Source organism: Typopeltis vanoorti, chromosome 3, assembly GCF_054136105.1.
Source record: "Typopeltis vanoorti isolate ZY-2024b chromosome 3, IOZ_Tvanoo_1.0, whole genome shotgun sequence".
Lineage (NCBI taxonomy): Eukaryota > Metazoa > Arthropoda > Arachnida > Uropygi > Thelyphonidae > Typopeltis > Typopeltis vanoorti.
Genome location: NC_143551.1, coordinates 66161019 through 66178565, shown reverse-complemented (window position 1 = coordinate 66178565; position 17547 = coordinate 66161019). Strand labels below are relative to the sequence as shown.

The 17547-nt window shown below is 34.5% G+C and overlaps 1 protein-coding gene across 1 annotated transcript in view; it reads right to left on the bottom strand.

The window, feature by feature from the left end:
• The window catches only part of cv-2 (crosveinless 2-secreting protein), a 112611-nt gene that overhangs the window by 34336 nt on the left and 60728 nt on the right, over window positions 1-17547 (bottom strand). The window contains exon 12 of the mRNA XM_090415676.1: window positions 15269-15407. Within this exon, the coding sequence (XP_090271802.1) occupies window positions 15269-15407 (139 nt within the window). The remainder of the gene's footprint in view (window positions 1-15268; window positions 15408-17547) is intronic.

Sequence of the window (17547 nt, the reverse complement as noted above, 5' to 3'; positions counted from 1 at the left end):
GTCTTGAGCAGGATAAAATTGAATTTCATATTGAAAAGAATAACATGTAAGAAAATTTTAAAGAGAATAAAAGTTGAGCAGCTCTCAGATGTGAACTGTAGACTAAAATACACAAAGACTATTGAAGAAAAAATGAAAGAGTTTGAGAACAGCAACCAAAACTTGGAGATTCAGTGGCAAGCCTTGAAGAAAGCCCTGATTGATTCAGCTAGAGAGGCATGTGGTGAAGTTGTCTGCAAGGATAGAAAATTAAGAATTCACTGGTGGACACAGGAAGTTAAAGAGACAGTGAAGGAAAAGAAGAAAGCATATCAAAAGTTCCTGGCAGATAATTCAGCTTGTGCTCTGAGAGCATACAGAGACAAATGTCAGAAAGCTAAACACTGTGTAAAACTAGCTAAACAAAAGTCATAGGAGGACTTTGGCAAGAACATAGAAAATAAATACCAAGAAGGTTGTAAGATATTCTGGAGGTTGTTGAAGAAGCTTAGAAATGTTGGAAAGAGTGCTGTAAAAGGAGTTAGAGGTGACATGAAAATGGGAGAAAAATATCCTTGAAGTATGGAGTAATTACTTTGAAAAATTGCTAAATGAAACAATCAGTGATAGCACAGTGGTAAAAAACACTCTACAGGCATACAGTCAGGAATACATATCCATACTTGAAGTAGAAAAAGCCATGAAAAGGCTTGAAGTGTGGAAAGGCAGCAGCAGTAGATGATATTCGACCAGAAATGCTGAAGTATGGTGGTATAAAAGCCTTACAGTGGCTGCACTGCACAGTTCAGAAAGCCTGGACTGAGGGACGAATTCCTGATGATTGGAGTAGAGCTCTCATAGTACCCATATATAAAAAGGGAAATAAAACTGAATGTGAGAATTACAGAGGTATTTCCCTACTGAGTGTTCCTGGCAAGATTTATGCAAGTATACTTGAGAAATGGTTGAGAAGAATTTTGGAAGAAAAGCTTGGTGAAGAACAAGCTGGATTCAGGCCAAATAGAGGCTGTCAGGATCAGATCTTCACTTTATGACAAATAGTTGAGAAAGCATGGAAATATAACAAATATCTATATTTAAGTTTTGTCAAGCTGGAAAAGGCATATGACAAGGTGCCAAGAGAGAGAAGCCATTCAATACGCTACAGTTATATGGTGTCAATGGGACATTATATCAAGCAATACTTAGTCTTTATTTGAGTTGTAAGTCAGCAGTTTGAATTTAAGGAAGTACAGGGAGATGGTTTAATGTTAAATCTGGTGTGAGACAAGTATGTATATTATCCCCTCTGTTATTATCTATATAGATCACATTATGAAGGAAAGTGGTATTAAATCTGATATCAAAATTGGAGATGTTAATGTCAGCTCTTTTCTTTATGCAGACGATGTTATACTTCTAAATAAATCTGCTACAAGTCTGCTAGATTCCCTGACTAAATTAAATAACTGTTGTAATAGACATGGTATGAAGGCTAGCAATAAAAAGACAATGAAAATAGACAGAATCATTGAAAATGTCAACTGCATTGTAAATGGAGAACCTGTGGAACAAGTTAAACATTTCAGCTACTTAGGCACGATTTTTAGTGAAGATGGTAAATTAAATATGGGAATAGACAATAGAACCAACAAAACTGGTATGGTAGGAAGTCAATTGAATAAATTCATATGGAATAAAAGAGAAATTAGTAGGAACACTAAATTAGCTGTATACAAGACAGTGTTCAAACCAATTTTAATTTATGGATCTGAGAACTGCATCAGAAGTAAAACACTTGACCAAAGACTAGAGCCCCCGATATGAGAGTCCTGAGAAAGATTAGAGGTATGAACAGATGACATCAATGGCAATATCATATTAAAAACGAGGATATTAGGAAAGAACTTGACATTGTTAGCATCCAGGAATGCATTAGCAGGGCTAATCTAAGGTGAGATTAGCCCTGCTAAAAATCACTTAAACAGAATGGGTGAGGAAAGATTAGCAAAACAAGTGTTCTCTTCCATGTTGGCAGAAAAACGACCCAGAGGAAGACCAAGATATAGGTGAATTGATACGGTACAAAGTGCCTTAGACGATAGAAATGTAAGATCTGATAATGTTGGAGTCTTGACAAGTAACAGACTGATTTGGAGGAAAATTGTAGATAGGAAGTTAGTAATGATGTAAATTTTTCATGTAGTACTATCATATCCTGTACACCCCTTGATGGTACATGGCAGGAATTTGATGATGATGAAAACCTTTTACCTCAGTAGATGCTGAATAAATCTCCTTATTGATAACTGAAGGATTATATTATGAAGCTAATCTGTATAAGTTTTTTGATTTTTGAGAACTTTGTTCCTGGATTTCCAAACTTTGTATGTAATAAATATCATTACTCTTAAAATGTTGAAGAAGTACAGGTGCAATAATTCATTTAGCTGATTTTTTAGAATTAGTCATTCTGACAAGTGTACACACAGTAAAATGGTTTACCGAGTGCCTACCTTAATCTTTAGGACTTTCCTTAATGTTATATATTCCCTTATGCACTCTCTATTTTTGTGTTAGAGGTTATTTCCTTACACAATGCATGCCACATTCATATGCTGCTCTTCACTTAATCACTCCGCAACTAAAATCAAAGGATGATACTATGCCTTGAAGGTCTGTTATTCTTTCCAAGTATCTGAAGGATTCCAAGCTGTTATAATTATGATGATCCATCATTAGTCAAAAAGCAATCACATAATTTGTGGTTTCACATATATCCTTTCCTCACAAATATTTGCATATTGCTAGCTAAATTCTAGGTGACACTTAATGGTCACTTTCATCAATTGGAGGAAGATTAGACACTTCATTCACAATCGCAAGATCAACCCTCATGTACTCCTGTTACACATTGCGTAAGGCAGTTGTCCCTCAAGAACTTAGTTTTCTCCATTCCAATCAATATTACTATAATTGAAATTACTTATATGAAGATGACCTTCAAAAATTAGTTTATGAATTAAGCACAAATCAGCCAACAATACAATTTAAAAATTTCCCAAAAGAAAACAAAAGTCATGGCATTTAAAGTTTGAGATCATGTTAGATCAAAAATAGTCATAGAAACTAAAATAATAGAACAGATGACACAGTTTAATTATTTAGGCTGCATAATAACATATCTAAAAGATAAAGATATAGATGAAAGAATAAAGAAATTTCAGAAAATTCTGTGGAACAGTTAAAAGGGCACTGAATAAAAAAATAAAATAACCAAGATGAGAAACTCAACTAAAATTTTATAAAGTAATGGCCACTATTATATGGTTCAGACTGTTAAAAAGAAAGATGAAAGTAAAATACAAGCTGCAGAGATGAGATTTTTAAAAGCAATGAAAAGGATATACAAAGAACCATATAATAGATCAGATCAAAGAATATATAGAGAGAAATGGAAAGAAAAGCTATTTAGGATAGAAAAATATTGGCTACTGTTGGATTCTGAATGAGGAGAATTGGAAATTATTAATACTTCATTCCGAATCCAACATAATCAGCCATTCCCTAAGCAAAATTTGCTCATCAGACTAATAATCTCTCATTAATAGTATGCTATTCATATGATTTCTTTCAAGTTATGTTTATTAATATTTATTTGTTCATTTATTGTTTTGATATGAAGTGCAGTTGTGAAAACTGTGTATTAAATATCACTTATTATTGTGAAATTAATATTACTAAAACAGAGATAAAAACTGTAAAATATGTAATCTTTTTATGTTATTAGTAAAATGTAATGTATCCACGTAATTCTTCAAAATAAGACTTGATTGGTTGTTGCGAGAAATTATGTTATTTTTAGCCAGCGCATGCCTTATGAGTTACTGTACAGTATGCAAGAAGCCAGTTCTGTATCAACAAAACCAGTTAGAACCAGATTTTGGCGGGAAAGGAGAGTAGGATGTCATGAGTAGTACATGAAAAAGGAAGTGACACAGTAGTAAGGAGAGAGAAATAACCTGGGGCTAAACGGAGTAGGATGGACTGGGAGCCACTCTGTATTTTGAGCTCTTATTCTTTTATAAATTCCTATCACCTCACAGAATGATAGCATTGGACGAAAAGATAATAAGAATGAGTAATAAATATTGAAAGTTAGGCAATTATAAGCAAGAAGATAAATTCTCCCAAGTTAACTAATCAGTTACTGAAACCCCGGATTCTATAATATTTGTGTGTTCTCAAAGTGAAAGTATTCAATAACCAAAGAGAGTTTCTAGGATTCTCGATAATGAGGAAGCTATACTGTCTATACCGGTAAGGATATCTTTTCTATGCCTCCTGTGAAGTAGCGAAGATTGTTTCTGAAGAACATGATATAGTTCATATTGCTGAAATTAACAGTCAAGATTGAATGTGTGATATAGTGAAACATTTTTTTTTTTTTTTATTATTATCCCATGGTATTATTACACCAGATCATAGAGGTCAAGTTCATGTATTTTATACAGCACCTTTTCTGGGTTGTTATAGAGTTCACATTTGTAAATATTCATACAGTTTAGCAAATGCATTGGTGATGCTTCCTCGATGTTACAGATTTTGCAGGTGAGGAAGACTTTTATGCCATTGCTAAACTTGATTGGTCTTGTGTGGCCGGTCTTGAGGTGAGAGATCATGGTACTGCGATTAAACTTGGAGTTGATGGTAGCTCCTGGATTTTCTGCTGAGTACCAGTGGTGAGTCATGTCCTGAAGAATTGTTCTTTTTATGTTTTCTTTTTGGGTGGTTTTAAAAAGATAGAAATCTGTGGTATCACTTGATGTTGCGACCATTTTTGCTACTTCATCTGCAGTTTCGTTTCCCTTTAATCCCACATGGGATGGGATCCATTCGAAGATTATTTTGGAATCCTTATGTAGTTTGTTTATGTTTTTGCTATGTCTCTAAGTATTTCTTGATGGCTAGTGTAGCAGTTCTTAATAGCTTGAAGGGCTGCTAAGGAATCTGTGAAAAATATAAACTCCTTCGGGTTTTGTTTGTCCAAATATTGCAGTGCTGTGTTAATGGCTATTAATTCTGCATGGCATGAGTTGCATCCAATACTGTTAGTTGTTTTTAGTTCCATATTATGAGAGCCACAGATGAGTATGCCACTCCCAGAATTGCCATTTGGATTTTTGGAGCCATCTGTGTAGATCTTTATTGAGTCAGGTCCATATTCCATTATTTTTGAAAGGGCTAATGATCTCAAGATTTCAGGGTTTTCTAGGCTTTTTTTTTCATGTTTCCCTATTTCAGAGTTGATAACTATATTTTTCCTGTCTTGATTTGGAGGAAATGCTGAGAAGTCAGCTATTTTATTTGGACAATCCAAGGGAATTTTATTTTCTGTGATTTCATGCATTGTTGATTTTTTCTTTATTCTGTTTGTTGGTTTCCAGTTTTTAAAAAGTTCACTTGTTCTATGATGTGCAAAGTTGGCTCTTTTTTTTTTTTTACAAATTTGGTTAGATTTTCTTGCCACCTAATTTTTAAAGGAACAAGGTTGGATTTGAATTCTGCTATTTTTCCGGGAATTGTATTCCTTAGTCCAAATATGATTTTAGCTGCATTTTTCTGAATTTTTATAAGCTTGTCTAAACTGGTTTGTGATGTTTGCAACAAGATAGGTGAAGCATATTCCATTTATGGGTCAGATAATAGAGGTATATGTGACTTTTAAGGTTTTAGCATCAGCTCCCCACTCTTTACCTGAGATACGTTTCATGATATTTATTCTTCTTTTTGCTCTAACTGCAACATTGTTGATATGTTTATTGAATCTTAGCGATGGATCCAGAGTAACTCCAAGGTATTTTGGGTTTTCATTAAATGTACTTAGTTGACTGTTTAGCTTAATCTTTGGTCTCCACTTTCTGAGGTGGTTATTAATAGTAAAAACACAGATTTCTGATTTAGTAGGGTTAATTTTGATTTTATGGTTTTCACAGTATGTAGCTAAACTTTCAATGCCTTTGTTTAAGTGACCTTCTGCTGTTTCTAGGTTGTTATGAGCTGAGAATAAGACCAAATCATCAGCAAACATAGCTATCTTTGTTTCTTTATTTATATTTTTATCTAAGTCATTTAAGTAGATGGAAAAAAGGAGTGGGCTTAAAATGCTACCTTGAGGGAGTCCCTGTCTTATTTTCACTTTCATGGAAAAGGTATTATTTATTTTAACTCGAATTGTTCTATTTCTTAGAAAGTCATAGATCCAGTTAAGAACTTTCCCTTCTATTCCAATATGACAAAGTTTGGAAAAGAGTTTCTGCCTCCACACCTTGTCAAAGGCATTGCTAAAATCTATAAAAGCTGCAATGGTGGATTTGGTCTGGAAGTTATCTTGAATTGTCTGGGTTAAGTAGAAAAGTTGATCAGTTGTTGAGTGATTTCTTCTAAAGGCAGCCTGAAAATTTGGTAGTATACTATTTTTGTTTAGATAGTAATTCAAACGTTGGAGTATAATTTTTTCCATTAATTTGCTTGGAATTGAAGTCAGTAAAATTGGTCTATAACTTCCTGGTTGGTCTTGCTGTTTGTTAGGCTTTAAGATTGGTATGATTGTGGCTGTCTTCCAGTCTTTCAGAACTTTTACTTGTTTTAGGCTATTGTTGTATAGGCGAAGTAGCCAATCAAGGGCTAGGGAAGGAAGATGTTTGATCATAATTCCATGTTATCTGGTCCACATGATTTATTTATATCTAGTCTCTCCAAGGCATCTCCCAATTCAGAGATTGTAAATGGATTCCAGAAAAGTTTGTTTTGATATTTTGGGGAGTTTGCAGCATTTTTCTGCTGTCGAGCCTGTTTTGATATTTGATGGTCTTTTCTAGTATTCATCTCTAGTTTGCTTATATTTTGAAAATGAAAGGCCAAAGTATTTGCGATCTCCCTATCTCCAATTTTGATATTTCCATCTGGATCTTTTAGGGTGTTAGTCTCACTTGCCTTTGATAGGTCTCTTTGTAAATTAGCAGTCAGTTTCCAAAGTTTGGTATCTGAAGTGTTTGGATTTAAGTTGTGGCAAAATTCTTGCCACCTAGGTTTTTGTAATATATTATATTTTTGTTTAATTTCAGCATTTATCTTGTTGTACTCGATCCTGGTGAAACATTTCCTCGTAAATAATATATGAAGTATCTCTGGATTAATTGTTCATATTTGAATGTGTGATATAGTGAAGCCTGTTACGTGAGAACGTAATGTAAAATTGAGACTGAACTTTCTGAGGACTATTGTATTAGATTGATAAAACCTTGAAGTTCTAAATGAATGCCTGATGAGCTTTGTGATTGTTCTAAATAGTTAAACTGAATCAATATTTGAAGTACATTGAATGATAGCTTTGTTTAGAGTGAAATTGTGTTTGGAATACTGGATAATAAGAAGAGTAGAATTTATATGCATAAATTCTAATTGTAAATGATATACTCAGCTGAGTAAATTACTGATGTCTTGATGAGAACTTATTCATTCTTAAATTGTATTATCCCTACTAGAAATTCTTGTTTTAATGTAAATTTATGTGTTAAAGCATTAAATAATTTTTTTGAGTTGAATCTTGTGTTTGCCTGATTTCTTTCATTGCACCGCTAATTAAAATAATTCGAATCTTAGTGGGAACCCTATATATATATATATAATAAGGAGAATTTAGGCCTGAATTAAGTTGATAACAATATTGTGCTAGCTGATGGTTGATTTCACAACATTGCTTATGCAAATTAGAACATAGAGTGGCACAGTTAAAAATAAATTTTCTCTGTGTTCGAATGTGGAGTCAGTCAACAGCTAGAATATACATACGGAGTAGGACGTAGGATCCAACACTACCAAAAGAGGTGGATAGATATAGACCAGAGGGGAAAAAGAGAGAGAGACCATCAGCAAGATGGAAAGACCAATGAAGCCAGAACAGGCAAATGCCTAATCCTAGAAGAGAAGAAGAAAATTACTTATAACTATCAGCCTTCTCTTGCCTCTAAATTTCTTTGTCTCTATCCTCCACATTCTCTGGACCACAGCAACAACCAACTAATCAAAGTATGATAATGACGAGTTGAGAAGGCAAGCAAAGATTATGAATGGTATGCTAGCAGAGTTGTGTGAGAAGAAAGGAGTTCATTTTGTGAATGTATGGAATAAATTTAAGGGATGGATAGAGCTGTATAAAAGAGATGAGCTACATTTAAATTGATATGGTGTGAATTAGTTGGAGAAACTGTTACTGCAATAAAAAGTAATGACTGAAGTTAATGGAGAGGTGAGTGGCATGAGTGAATGGAATGAAAGAGTGAAGGAACACAAGAGGGACAGGGAAATGGGGCAGGGTGACAGGGAAACACTGCATGAAAAGTGTAGATGATGGTTTTAGGAGTGGATGTATGAGCATGCCAAAAAGGATTAAGATAGTCAAGGATGGGGGATAACATTTAGGTCTGTAGAGAGAGGTGTAATATCAGTGATGACAGATAGGAATAGCCTGGGGGGGGGGTGAGGAAGTATGGAGGAGTCATATCTGAAAAGTAGATCAGCAGGACCTGTTATAGAAGCAGAAATGAACAGCATGTCTGTTTGAAACAAGGGGAATGAAATTGTAGTATTTATAGAGTTCATTAGCCCAAAGATTGTTGGAATAAGTGAGAAGTGGTTGAATGAGGATGACATTCTAACAAGAATAGAGATGGAGGGATATGTAGTTTTTCATGAAGATAGAAAGTGAGGAGTGCTCATCTAAGGTGGAGAAGCAAGGAGCAGATAGTGACAATGATTGTGAAGCAGTATGATGTGAAGTGGAGATGGACAGGATGAAATGCTTAATGAAAGGCAGTGAGAAGGAAATGGTTAGTAAATTGGTCTGGCTAATAAGAAAAGGGTGATAATTATGGGTGATTTCAATTATGGTAATATAGACTGGAATGAAAAAACAGCATCTGGAACCAAAGGAAATGAATTTCTTGAGGCTCTGAGGAACAACTATCTCAGGCGGTACATAACAGAGGCTATGCAAGGGCTTTGGATTTGATTACCTCATCAGAAGATATTATTGTAAAAAAAGTGTCAAATCTTCTTCCTCTATTTGGTGAAAGTGATCATGAAGTGATCACTTATGTGGTGGTGGTGGTGGCCAGCCATATCAGGACTTTTGTGAGAAACAGTTATGTGGGGAACTATAAGGCAGTTGATTATGACAAGCTCAGGAGGCAGCTTACAGCAATATCATGGAATGAGGAATTGGTCTCTTGCCGAAACTTGGCCAATAGTTCTCTATTGCATCATCACCCACAGAAAAAAACAATCTTCTGGCTTCACACTTTGCTTCCAATGCATGTATAATTGACAATGGTAAATGCCCCCCTAAATTCCAGATGCCCAACATGCAATGCCTGCCTCTATATATCCTTTTGCCAGAAGATCAGAAAAATACTGTCCAAATTACACACCAAACAGTCTCCTGGTCCTGATTGCATCCCTCCAATTGTCCTGAAAGTTTGTGTACCAGAACTGACTCCTATCCTTATGTCACCTGTATATACTCTTACTCCACTGGTATCTATCCCACAGCTTGGAAATTGGCCTATATTCAACCTATTTCCAAGAAGGATGACAAGTCACTGCCATCCAACTACTGCCCCATCTTGCTCGCCTCAGTCCTGTCTCAAGTAATGGAAAAAAACCATCGATTCCCACCTCCTACACTTTGAAGGCACCCACTTAATAAACGACAGCCAGTATGGATTCTGTCACTGCCCGATCAACAGGAGATCTGCTCACATATGTCACCCATCTCTGGACAAATGGAGAAGTTTGGTGAATCTCAAGTGGTTGTACTTGATATCTCCAAAGCTTTTGACCAGGTCTGGCACAAAGGCTTACTAAGCAAACTACCATTGTTTGTTCTGTCTCAGGACTTCTGTAGTTGGATTGCCAGCTTTTTGTCTGAACGTACATTATGTGTGATGGTGGATGGTTCCTTACTGTCTCTCACCAGTCAACTAATGATGGGGTTCCACAAGGTTCCATCCTCTCACCAATCCTCTTCCTCTATATATCAATGACCTACTTCAGTTGACCTCCAACCGAATCCACAGTTTTCCAGATGACAGAACATTATCCTCCTCCCTTTCATTTAATAAACCTTACTCTACACAGTTCACCTCAACCTACAGAACATCAACCACCACTGCCCTCAATTCTGATCCTCCAATAGTTTTCAGATAACCTTGTCAATTTTAATGCTAATAAAACCCAGTTCTGTCTTATTTCTCATAAAAAAGAACCATTTTTCCCAGTATTATTTTTGACAACACTCAAATTTCCAGACAATTTGAGATTTCTCTTCTTGGAATTACCCTGACATCAAGCCTCCCCTGGCATAAACATATCACAACCATTGCATACTCAGCTTCAAATAAACTAGATTTTTCTCTTTCGCTCAAAATGTTACTTCACCCATGAACAACTGTTAACCTTATACAAATCACAAATCCACCCAGGTATTGAATACTGCTCTCACATATGGGATGGGGGTCCCTAAAAGTTCCCTCAAATTGCTTGACTCAATACAGAGGAGAGCAATTACTTATTAATGACCCATATCTTACCAACTCACTCCCCCCACTTTTGCACAGATGTTTGGTTTCCTTAATATGTATGTTCTACAAATATTTCCATGGGAAATATTCATCTGAAATAGCATCAATAATATCCCCACTTAGTACTAAGCTCATTGGAACATGTGCAGCTGCTGCTCAACATCCCTTCACATACATCTTGAAACCCACAGAATGAGTTTCTTTTTCTCCTCCTTCATCCCTGCTACTGCTGTACTGTGGAACAGTCTTCCCCGCTGATGTATTTCCTTAGGTATACAATATACAGTCTTTAAAATGAAATGTAAACAAGTTCCTCCTTTCCCAACCCACATACAGTAGTACTAATGTACTCTAGGTTGACCAACCAACCTCTCATGTTATGGGTTCAACATAAAAATAAAAAAAAAATTGAATGGGAAGGAAATCAATGCTGCTTGTCCCTACTCAGGAACTATCTAGCAGAAGCAATGATTGAATGTATTCCAAAGATCAAGAGAGATTAAATAAGGTAGGTATAAAATGGGTAAAATATAAAACATGAAAGAAGATGGTCAAATAATATAAGAACAACAATTGGAACTCTTTGGCACCAACAAGCTCAGGATAGAAACAGATGGAGAGACTCAGAAGATATCTATAGCCAGAAGTGGCTATAAAAAGGGTTAAAAGAATAAAATAAGGTGTAAAATGGATGACTTAAGAGGTAAAGCATGCAATCTGGAAGAAAAAGGAATTGTGGAAGCAGCACAGGATGAATGGCAATAATAAGTTACATGAGGAGTACAAAGAGCATGCAAGGAAGGTGACTTGCTTGATAAGAGTAGCAAAAGCAAACTACTGCAGTATGAGCAGAAGTTAGCAAATGAGGCTAAAAGAAATTCTAGGGAGTTTTTTTGATATGTGGCCAGTAGAAGGAAGAATGATGGGAGAATAATGTTAGTCAGTAGTAATGGGAGAATGATTAACACTGAGGAGGATATAGCAGAGGTATTTAATGAGCAGTTCATTAAAGTATTCCATCCTTGTGAATGCAACATAATGCAGAACTTGAGAGAGAGAGAGAGAGAGAGAGAACAGTGAGAAGGGAGAAAGAACCACTGACTGTGAGTGAGCAGAAGGCATATGAGAAATTAAGTAACCTTGATGTCAATAAGGCCATAGGAATTGATGGTATATCACCGCATGTCTTGAGGTAATATTCCTAGGAGTTAACAATGGCTTTAACTTACCTTTTTTAACATGAATCTTAGATTGGCTCAAGTTCAGGGGCGAATTCTCCATGCTTGCTGTGCAAGCTGATTAATTGAGAAAGAAGTAATATTTATTTGTTAATAAATGCATGCATTTATAAGCATTCCATTTAGGCTTTTATTTTTGTAGACAGAAGACATCTTAAGCTTGCGTGGCAATAATTGAGCTTTGCATTGCGTATTGAAGGCCGATGCTTGTTCGTCTAGTCAAAGCTACCTTGGCTCTCAGTTATAGGAGCATCCAGGTCCTCGCAGCAGCACTGTGATTTCATGTGCACGCACATAGCCATTTCACGTCGTCTCACTCTGTTGCTTAAAACACAGGCCATACGCAGTCAACGTAGCTCTAGCCAGTGAGCTTCAGCCAGCCTTTACAAGTGTGCGTGTTGCTTGGGAAAATTAAGTTACAACCAACTTTTTATGACGATGTTATTGACCAGTTTATAAAGAAGAACCGTAGGGTAGAATTTGTATTCAGGTAGCTAAATTGAAAAAGACAATATCATTTGTAAAATAAATGTTGTATTTGTATGATTAAATATACATAAATTTCTAAATATATAGTTTTAAATGGTCAGTAATTCATTATTCTGCTAATCAGACTTCAATGACATTTCTCATCCCTGAATGATAACAAGAACAAGCGTGAATTTCAAGACCAGCATTCGCCCCTGCTCAAGTTCCAAAGGAGTTGAAAGAATGCAAAAGTGTTTTGCTTCATAAATGGGATGATAAGGCTAAGGCTTTGAATTATAGACCAATCTTCTTGTGTGGAGTTGTGGTCAAGATGCTAGAGAAGCTAGTGAGGACCAAGATTCAGAACTAAGTTGACAGCAGCAGAATTGTCTTTGATAGACAGCATGAGTTTGCTAGAGGAAGATTGTTTTAGCAATCTGCATACTTACTACACAAAGTGACAAATGCACTGGTAATATATAGAGTAGTATATTTAAATTTTGCACAAGTCGTCAATAGATTGCCACATGACAAGCTGGCTAATTAAACTGGAACAGAACAAATGGGGTTGGATGGTAGATTAGTGTGTTGGATTGAAGATTGGCTGTATGATAGGTATCAGCAGTTGAGGCCCACAGCAGGTTTTATATGAGGGAGAGATATCCCGGGAGAGGAAAGTCACTAATGGTATGCCCCAGGGGTCTGTTTTGGGGCCACTGTTTAATTTCTATGTAAATGATATTATTGAAAGAGACTTAAATGATGATATTACAGTGGTTTGTAGAGTTAGGGACAGTTATGAGAAGTAGAAAGCAGATGTAGTCTTGTAAGAAAACTTGAATAGACTGGGTGAATGTGTATGGGGATGCCAGTTCAATGTAGCAAAGTGTAAGGTTTTAAAATATAGAAAGCAGCAAAGATGGGATTCAGAACAGCTGCTTACTTTCAATAGCCAAAATGTGAACAAAAGCATATTTCATATATCATGTAATTTGCATCACCAGTAGTGATGTTATTGGTTGCTTGCCATTATGTTTAAAAAGGTGTTCATTTCATTTTGATCTTATAAGTGGTACTTTCTGAATTTGAGCATGAGTGATGTGTTATTGGTTATCCTTTTTTTTTTTTTTTTTTGAGGTAGTGGTGGTGGTGGGACTCTTGGTACTATCATTTCTGGTACTACATTTGTCTTCCTCCTGTAGGTGTTTTAATATCTGAAGGAATGATAGGTTGACATCACTAACTTTAAAAAGATTAGGTCAGCTTTTGAGGCCTACATATGCCAGAAGTGTATTGATGGAACTTGGAATTTGGTAATCCTTAGTGTGGGTAAGCTCAAAAGAAACCCAACTTTAAAAGGTCAGGTTTCTTCTTGGTACCAGTGTTTTTGGTACCAATAAGTACCAAACTATTGCATTTGTTTTACATCCTGTGGATGTTTTCTTGTCCAGAGGTGGGTGATATGTTGATTTCACTGACTTTAAAAGGTGAGGTTAGTCTTTTAGGGCTGCAAGTCAGAGGTATTTGGTAGTGCATTGATGATTCTTGTTACCAGCATTTCTGACCATTTTCAACTTGTCAACATTTTTGTTGATTTCAAAAATTTTGTTTCTTCCTCCCAATTTTTATATGCCAAATTGATGCAGCTCTCTCTCAACAGAAAGATTATCAGTCTACTGTTGTTTTGTTTGTGCACTTCACTTCATTTTTAATTATTTCTTATCTTGGATAGCTTAGAATTGCTGTATTGTATTATTTCCTTCCATTTTTCCTCTCTGTTTTAGTTTATTTTTGTTTCTTGTTAACTGCCATTTGCATGTTTTACCATAAACTGCATTCTGTAACTTCTGTTAATAAATTATGTGCAAAGAATAGTTTGAAAAACTTACTTCTATATTTTTTTTCTATCTATGTAACCATATAATTTTATATTACATTCTGAATGTAATATAAAATTGAATGTACCTCAAGATGTTTTATTGTAATTTGAATTTTACTAAGTTCTTATGTTTTTCTTGATGTTCTTCACTTGTCAGTTAGAAGCTTAATGGAATAAAAGAACACTGAGAAAGGATTAAATTAAGCTTCTAACATGACTTTTACCCAGCACTTAAGCCTTAAAAAAACAGATCAGTTTTCTTGTTTGTCTTCTTATTTCTGGTAAGCTGACATTCATCTTGATTGGTATTGCTGGTATTTGTTCAATTGAAGTATTTTTTATTTTCTCTTTTTTGACATTTTTGTTGATGTTCCCACTGGTATTCTTCATGACTTTTGTGGTTTTGAGATAGTTTGTCCTGATTTTCTTGCAACTAATTCTGTAGGCATTTTCTATCTACAGTTACTTTTACAAATGAAGTTTCCTACTGTTTGATGCATTAGTTCTTGTTCCTTCCTTTATTAAGTAGATTGGTTTATAGATAATGATTGCTCAGGCATGTTAGATTTATTTTGTTTTTTGCTGTTAATGTTTTTATTATTATGTATTTTATATTATTTGTTGTGTTGTACATTTTGCTGTTATTTTTAACCTTTTAATTTTTTTTTTTTTTTGAAGCTTGATATTCTTTTGTTATGTGCATGGTGTTTGTGGCGTCACCAGTACAGTCAGTCACATGACATATGCAAGTCATGTGGTTTGTTGATTTCTCAGTTATTGGAGATGAGTATCTGTTGCATGCAATATCAAAGTCTAAATGCGAAACTAAACCTAACTGATATAAGTAAAGAAAAAGAGTCCAATTTATGACTGTGGGTGAAAATGATAGAAAACATGATCAGAATGATTTCTTTTTTTTTTTTTTTTGCTGTGCAACACCTAAGTAAAATTCAAAATCAAATAAAACATCTTGAGGTATCTATATTCCCATTAAGATACGTTTTTAGTGATCACTTTTAAGCTATTCATTTTGCAAAGATTTTTAAAGTGCAAATTCTCACCTATATTGGTCCTAACAATAACACTGAAACCTTCTTGTACTATTGAAAGTACCCCAAGTATAACATGTGGCAATTGAACAGGCTTACGATCTACTTGGATCTTTAGATACTGGCCAAGGCGTATTTTGGTGCCATCTACCTATGGGAAGACACTTGTAGAGTACCCGAAAGTGAACAAATATTAATAACAGTATTTCACATATGATGTATATGGTAAAAAATAAATGAATAAATAAGTTAGAATTTTAGCTTTACAAGTACTTCACATAAACTGTTAACTAACATTTAAACAACAGGTTTACTAAGAGTAATTATAACTGAATGCTCGTTCTTACATATATTCCATTATATCAGGTATGCTTATAGACAGTATAGTTCAGCAACATCAACCCATCTAGCAAGTGAATTAATAAATTATGGGGAAAAAATAGTATTCCACATATTTCTTACAACATTAAAATTCTTCTATAGGATTGACTGTAATCTGCAAATCTATGTTATGCTAACAAAGCTCACATACTAATAAAAATAATTCGAAAAAATGCCAATATTATATTGCACTTATTGTTATATTCATTTGAAATTGCTTATTTGGATCTGATTACTGTTTACATTAGTGACCATTTATGAAAATTTTATATTTACAATATTGATATTCACAGTCAGATCGAAAAGTGGTCATTTGTTACTTGTTATAAGTGATTTGGCAGGTATTTGTTGTGCAGACTCATGGTACAAGATGGTGATGTTTGATTAGTGTTAGCAGAGATCAAACTGTACTGGCTGTATACATACTCAGACATCGTCACACAGGTACAGAGAAATCCTGAGTACCTAGCTAGACCATATGATATGTTGGTGAATAATTTCTAAAATCGATACTAAGAAAAGGAAGAGTGTTCACAATATGGCGACGATATGCGTTTTTCATTCGAAGTACGAAATTAAAATTGATTTGTACAAATTGATCCACTAAGTTAAGAATTCAAAATACTGAAAACTTACTTTCATCATCTATCCTACGGTAATCTACTGTGTAGTCTCTAATCGAAAATTATGCAATAGTTTAATTTTCCCAATAATGTGCTTGAAAATATGTGTTAGACACATGTGCCTCTGTTCTAATAAGTTTCTTTTATATTATGTCAATTAGTCTATTAATATACTAATATATTAGTGTATTAATATATTTTGTATACAAATATTTCTATTTAATAAATATATTCATTAGGATAAGATGTAGATTTTTTTTCTTTTAATCCTAATGAAACCTTATTGGTGAGATGATACATGAATTACAATATACGAAATCGAACACTGGTATAAACATAAATTGTTTTACCAATCATCTCGAACAGGAAGACATCGTTAATAAATTCCAGTAAAGAAAATAACTTGTATGATTTCTATGCCTACATTATATTAAATCAAAAGTCGTGTTAACAGCGGTCAGTGGTAAATGTAACATTCGTGGCCGTTTTATATGCTCAATCGGCGTGTATACTATACCAGCACATATAGTGTGCGTGCGTGTATTGTTCATATACAGTATATGACAAACTTTAATCCGTTGTAAAGAATAAACCTGCGTTTCTCACCCCCCCCCCAAAAAAAAAAAACTTCTTACTAAATTCGGTGACTTTGAAGCATGGGTGGTAGTGATATAAAGATATATTTTTATCTTGACAACTTTTGAAATCATTCGAACAAATATTCACAAAATCCGTTGTGGACCTGTGTACATGTTCAATTTTTTATTTGTAGATTTGCTTTTAATTTATCTGAATGAAATTATGAAAACACACTTTCGATAGCAAATCTAGAAACATATCAGTATAATTAATAATTATATATAATCAAAGGATTTTATTAGCTTGAAGGAATTGGATGATTTCAGACATAGTAAATCATTTGAAACATTTATTACTCCGACTTTTTTGGCGCATTAACCCATGCTAAATATACATAAGTTTTTTTTTTCTCCTCTATTCGAAGATTATGCAATAGTTTAATTTTCTCAATAACGAGAAGTTTTAACTTAACAATAATTTGTTTTCTTACGTGGAGTACTTTAGTGCGCGACAGCAGAATTGAATTTACAGGGGCAATAAAGAGGAAACTCCGTTCCTGTTCAAAAAGAATGCATGTTGTTTACAGCAGTGCTTCCCAAACTTATGGATGCCAAGGCCCCCTTTGGAAAAATTAAAATATTTCACGGATCCCATCGAAAAAAAAAATCATAATATAGACATATATTATTATAATATTTATATTCAATA